The sequence below is a fragment of the Amblyomma maculatum genome, chromosome 1 (assembly GCF_055883805.1).
Source record: "Amblyomma maculatum isolate TAMU_Amacu chromosome 1, ASM5588380v1, whole genome shotgun sequence".
Taxonomy (NCBI): domain Eukaryota; kingdom Metazoa; phylum Arthropoda; class Arachnida; order Ixodida; family Ixodidae; genus Amblyomma; species Amblyomma maculatum.
Window position 1 is genome coordinate 96872027 of NC_139344.1, and position 5842 is coordinate 96877868.

The 5842-nt window shown below is 45.0% G+C and overlaps 1 protein-coding gene across 1 annotated transcript; it reads left to right on the top strand.

The window, feature by feature from the left end:
* Positions 1-4894: 4894 nt before the first annotated feature.
* LOC146203256 (uncharacterized) lies at positions 4895-5574 on the top strand (the record flags this gene model as incomplete). The annotated part of the gene is made up of 1 exon (XM_084602985.1): positions 4895-5574. A coding segment is annotated over one exon (636 nt), but the record flags the coding sequence as incomplete, so codon positions are not given.
* Positions 5575-5842: the final 268 nt, after the last annotated feature.

Genomic DNA, 5842 nt, shown 5'->3' on the forward strand with positions numbered 1-5842 from the left:
GAAGTTCGCATGTTATGTTTGGATCTCGACACATAGCGCGATTCGCAAGAAAATCACTAAAGGAGTGAAAGACTGGCATAGATGATGTTCTCTGCCCAGCGAAGATCACAGGATTTAAGCAACAAGTTATGTCGAATTCCTTGGTAATGTGGACACATGGGTCCAACAGAACAGTGTGTGAACATTAAGATCTAAATAACATAATTACATCAAAGATAAGCAGAGGTCACCTCTATTTGCACAAGTGCAGGTGTACATATTTTGTTTCTATGGCACTGAGTTTATTGTTAAGCGACAAAACCGTGTATGCTATTGTGAAGGCTGTCCAGTTCATTGCAGGTAGAAAACGTGCTCTATTTTTTTCGTGTCTTGGTTAGGTTGTCATACAGTAAAATTTTGTTGCTTGACTCGAGAAAGCTGAAAAGCAGAGAAGGGTGAAGTGCGGTTTGTGTGGTAAAAGCAATTTGGCATCGTGTGTTTTTCTCTTGTCCTCATTATCAAGAAGTGATTTCTGCTTGCAGAAGCTAGGTAGTTGTGCTCAGCACCATTACAAACTATGTTGTTGCAGTTTGCCTCCCAAATTTGCAGCCTTGTGTTTGCTGCTTGCAGAAGATGCCCTAGCCAATAGTGTCATCCCATCCTCATGGTGTATTGGATAATCTCTAGTGAAATCACAGGTGAATGGCAGGTGCTTCAATGAATTCGGATTAATGACAACTTCACAAAAGTTAAATGGCTTCCTTTGAGGGGCATTTGCTGTGCCATCTTCGGTTGTATCTGACTAGAAGATACCAAGGATTGCAGAAATAATTTAAAAGCAACTCAACATGCAAGATGAGTGGCTAAAGGTGGGAGTTCCTCCTTTTGTAGCTGTCAGTAATGATGAGGAAAAGCTGTAAAGCATACCGCTTTAAAACTGTGCAGAACATGAAATTTTCCCATGGTAACTGACGAGCGCAAACAATAGACAATCCACTAAGAAGAGACAAAGACAGATGCCACACTAACAACTACTTTACTCTTGGCAACAATGCATATATATAGATCTCGGGCCACCTTTGTGCAAGAAAACAAGAAAATGACATATCATCTGGTCAAAGTTAATGTCGTGAGCATAGGAACTTATATTTGGCCTTGTGCAGAGAAATGGAAACGTTACTAATGCAGACTTCAGCTTTTTTTCTTTATATGAAAGGCTTCAAGTGCCAACTGCATGTGTTCATTTTTGTTTCTGCCAAGAATCAATGTCTTATCAAATCGCCGTGCACATTTGCAAGCACAAATATGAGACACGAGATGAACACCTTTGTCATCTTTGATTTTGGTACCTCAATCTCAAGAGAATAGTAAAATAGTTGTTAGTGTAGCGCCTGTTTTCATGGATCATCGACTGTTTGTGCTCATCAGTTACCTTAGGAAAATAATAATATATGCTCTGTTTCACTCATGAAGTGAGGGAAATCAAGAACCAACTAGACCTAACTGAAATTTTACTGAAAATGAAAGCTGCTGGAGATTCTGATGCATGAAAAAAACTAGCTGCACTTAGCAGCAATGCTGCAGCTCTTGCATTACTAAGAGACATTGGGAGTTAGCACAACACCGAAAGCTAGGCGGCAAAACTTAGCTCCTCTGCCCAGAACTACCATCCTGAAACTCCATGCGTACTGACTGTTACACCACAATGCATTTCCACATCCTTTCATTGAATGTTCAACCAACGCTTAAAATGCATGCCGAGTGCCTGCTGCAGCATCATCTAACCAACATGACAGTGCTGCCTTTTCATGATTGTGCTCATGCACAGTTACCTCAAAACTATACTATGTGGCTGATGAGAAGCTGTCCAGTCCCTACCTTAACTCACTGTTGCTAAAAACAAGTTCAAGCATTTGCCAAAGGTGTAGAGGGTTTGTGTCCTAGCTTCAATTACATAACTTTCCGCAGAAATACTTGCACTCTGCGGGTGTTGCTTTCGTGTGAGGCACCATTTGCACAGTATTTTTCAAATGGCCTTCTGTTTGTTTGCAGTTGAGTTGTGTTGGTTTCAAACACCATAAGGTAAGTAATCATGAATAAAGTTTAATTCACAAATAGTCAAATCTGGCAGAGCTTAGTTCTTGTTCACTTGAATATGTTTGCAGTGATCCCACTTATTACAAAAATAATGCCACAACCATTACTTAAGGCTGGGTGTAGAATGGCTCAAGTTACAACTTCATGACAAAATTAGTAACATCATCAAACTAAATTGAAAACTGCTTTTCTGCTATAATTCCTAACCCTCATGGTTATGCTAATGACATTATTCTGCACGAGTATGTTACACAAACTGTGGCCAAGTGGCAAACAGTAGCACAATGCTCTTGAAGAAAATATTTATTACAAGAAAAATTCACAGATCAGTGAGATTCATGTGACATATATGTGAGAGCGTTACTTTTCTACAGCACACTACATGATTATATCGTCTATGTAATGCAACGACTGAGACGTACATTAATGCTCGTTTCTGATTCATTTATTGTATAGTGACAATTTCCTTTTCGCTGGCTTACACCATATGGGGTGTCTTGTAGGTGCCAGCAATTCTTTCAGGTGAAGCTTTCGAGTTCAATGGGATAATCATAGCCTTGTGGCAGGAGAAGTCGGCAATCCCATGTCACCATAAATTTTTGAGCCATATGGAGGCTTCAAACAAAGGATTATGTGTATTTGATTCCCATCTTGCCCTCCCATATGAAAAGAGCTGAGTTGGCTGTTTCTTTCAACTCCACCATGCCATCTGGTCTCATGAAGTCGCACAACCTGCCAACCATTCACACATCCAGGGACTTCCATGAGTGAAAGAGAAATGAGCACCGGCCCACCACTGCACCTAAAACTCATCAGTGCCCAGTCATGTCATCTGCCAGCTACTAACTACCAGCGAAGCTACAAGGCTTCAAACAAGAGGTGCAAGAGTCTGGGTAATTGTCAACTGCCAGAGGCATGCTATAGGCAACCTGCAGTGGCCAGGCGGCGCTAGTGGAGCGCAGCGTTCAGCGCCGCCAACGGCGGCGCCGAGTAATCTGAGTAGGCTGGCGCGGTCGGGTTGCGTTCGCGTTGTACGGCTAGAAGCATCTCGGCTCTCATTTTCTGCAGTTTTAAGGCAATCGAATGTCTTGAGAGCTACTTCCGAAAACCAATACTGACGAAAGGACACCGCCTGTTCGAGAATGCTCATGTTTAAAACGTGAACGGTGTCGACGTCACCGCGAAGTGCGCGCCGCTCGCGACGGAACACCCGCGCGCACAGCTTTGAATGTCGCGTGAGTAGACGGAATTTTTTTTAACGAAATTTATTCTCTCAGGGCATTAGTCGGATATGTGATGATGAATTAAGAAATAATTGAATGAATGAAAAATGTTGTAAACGTAGCTTTTCATTCACCTATTGCGTTCACACCTCATACCCAAACATTGAAAGTGCAGAGAGAACCTGAGAAGAGATTGATCGCCGTTTCTTCTTTTTTTGTTCTTGCTGTTTGATTACAGCAGCATAATAATTTACTCGCGGTTTTGCTTTAAAGTTTAATACCATGACGAACACTTTTGTTCGTGGTGCACCTTTCGACAGTGCCGCGGAAGTTACAGGAGGCATGGTGCGGTACCCGCTACGGATGTCGTGGCGATTGCAAGCACTGTGCGGTTGTAGCGTGCGTCATCAACGAAAACTGTGCGTGCCGGGGGCGGGGAGTAGGGGGCCTCCTACACCGCTGGAAAAATAAAGCCCTTAACAACAACAATAACTGGCATGCATTTTGTATCTCCGTACCTCAAACTTGGGGAAAGCCGGCGGGAAATGCTGGCACGGAGGTCGTTAAGAGTTAGAATTTTTTACTGTTGTTAATGATGAAATATTCTATCGTCTGAGACAAGAGACTCTTGAGTAGCTTGAGCAGTCGGTGAAAGAAATATTTGGCGCGGAACAATAGAACGAAGTTCCATTCTCAGCGTACACAGTATCACGGGCCTCTACACTCCGCCACTTCAACTTTTTCAGCACCTTAAGAACTAATTTACAGATAAATATGCTTATTGAACTCTGTAATTGGAAGTTTTGAAGATATTTTGGCTTTGTGGTTCCGAATAGACTCCGCATTAGAAATCCGGTTCACAGATCCACGATTTTTTTTTTTTTTTTTTTCGCCTCCGTTGAAATGAGGCTGGAATACGATGCTGCGGCTGCACGGCTTTGTTGATTTTCTGGACGTATGCCACTCGATCTTGCACAGCATATACCAGTACACGCCAAATTTTACAGCGCGTATTGAGTAGTGTGCCCCAACCAGCGTGCGACTCTCCGAGTCAGAAGTTTATACCGTTTCCTCCGCTCACGGGCAATCGTCTTATTTTATCTTCTTGGCGTCTGTACGCCAATGGCCCCATAACAAAACAAATTTCAGTTACATTACTCTCTCGCAGCCAATATCTCCTTCTCTCATCATTCTCCCCAGGTTCTCCCAGCAAGCGGTACGCATAGGTCTCCTTCGTGATTGTGGTAGTCTTTCTCGCCGCCCTTGAGCTTATTTTTATTCTTGTTCACATCCGTAGTAGTTGAAGCATCGCACGAGACCACTGAAGTCACTAAATGAGTAAATCACACTCACTGGGATAAGAAAACGCGAACGCAGAAGGAACACAGCGGCCGCAACATATACGGCGTCAGCTTCTGCGCCGACTCAGTATTAGCTCCCGTTGGCCGCCAGGTGGCGCCACATGTCTCAGCAAACTCTGAGATCACCCGGTGGCGGGGGAGTCGCAAGAGGCGGCTACACGATGCTACAGCGAGGTAGCAAAACAGTTCGCGGGAGGGCTAGCGACAAGCCCGGAATCGCGCGAGAAAGGTTAAACGCCGCTACGACAGGAGAACCAACGAGAGCGAACCGGGCGGCAGTTAGCGCAAGCTGGAGATGAAAGGCTGGATCGTAGGAGAGTTCTGGTGGTGGGGGACTCAAATGTAGCAAGGTTTGAGGAAGCTGTCCTAGCAACAGTGAAGGGTGACAGGCGTTTGAAGGTGGAGGCCCAATCGGGGAAAGGTATGGTTGAAGCGATGACCAAAGCCCAGGAGGTGGTAGGGAACAACAGGGATGTAGAAACCCTGGTCATCAACCATGCTGGACTCAATGATGTCTTGAAGGGGACAAGCCGGAATCTCGGGAGGCAGTTAGAAGTAGGTATAAATAACATAAAGGAGGCCTCTGAGAGAGTACACGTGACTGTATGCACAATCCCGGAAGTAGAAGGGCAGTCCAGCAGAACAGAGGGGAGAGTAGTCGAAGCCAACCGGGTCATTAGGAGCCTAAGCCGACGACTTGGGTACACCACAATGGAGGTTAACAGGGATGTGTACGAGGCCGGCCTCCACCCGTTTGCACGAGAAGGCATCCACTACAGCCGGGCCACCGGTAGGAGGGTAGGAGGCAGGATAGGCCGCCAGGCAACAGCTTTTTTAGGAGGGCCCAGGGCCCTGAAGCCACCAGTTTAAACAAAGGCGACCAAGAGGACGAACATAGACTAGGGAAACATAGAAGCCATATGAGAAGCAACAGGCATAAGCGCAAGAGCCAAATTAATTCAGACATAGGGTATATTAACATGCAAGGAGGCAGGAATAGGCTAAAATGGGAGGAAATAGACGAGCAGCTTAGGCAGGAGAAGTTAATGGTTTATGGATTTGTGGAGACGCATCTTCGGGACATGGAGCAACCACCCTGTAACCCTGATTATGCATGGGAATACTGCAACAGAACAGAGGGCAGCAGAAAGGGAGGGGGAATTGGGGCATTCATCCATAAAA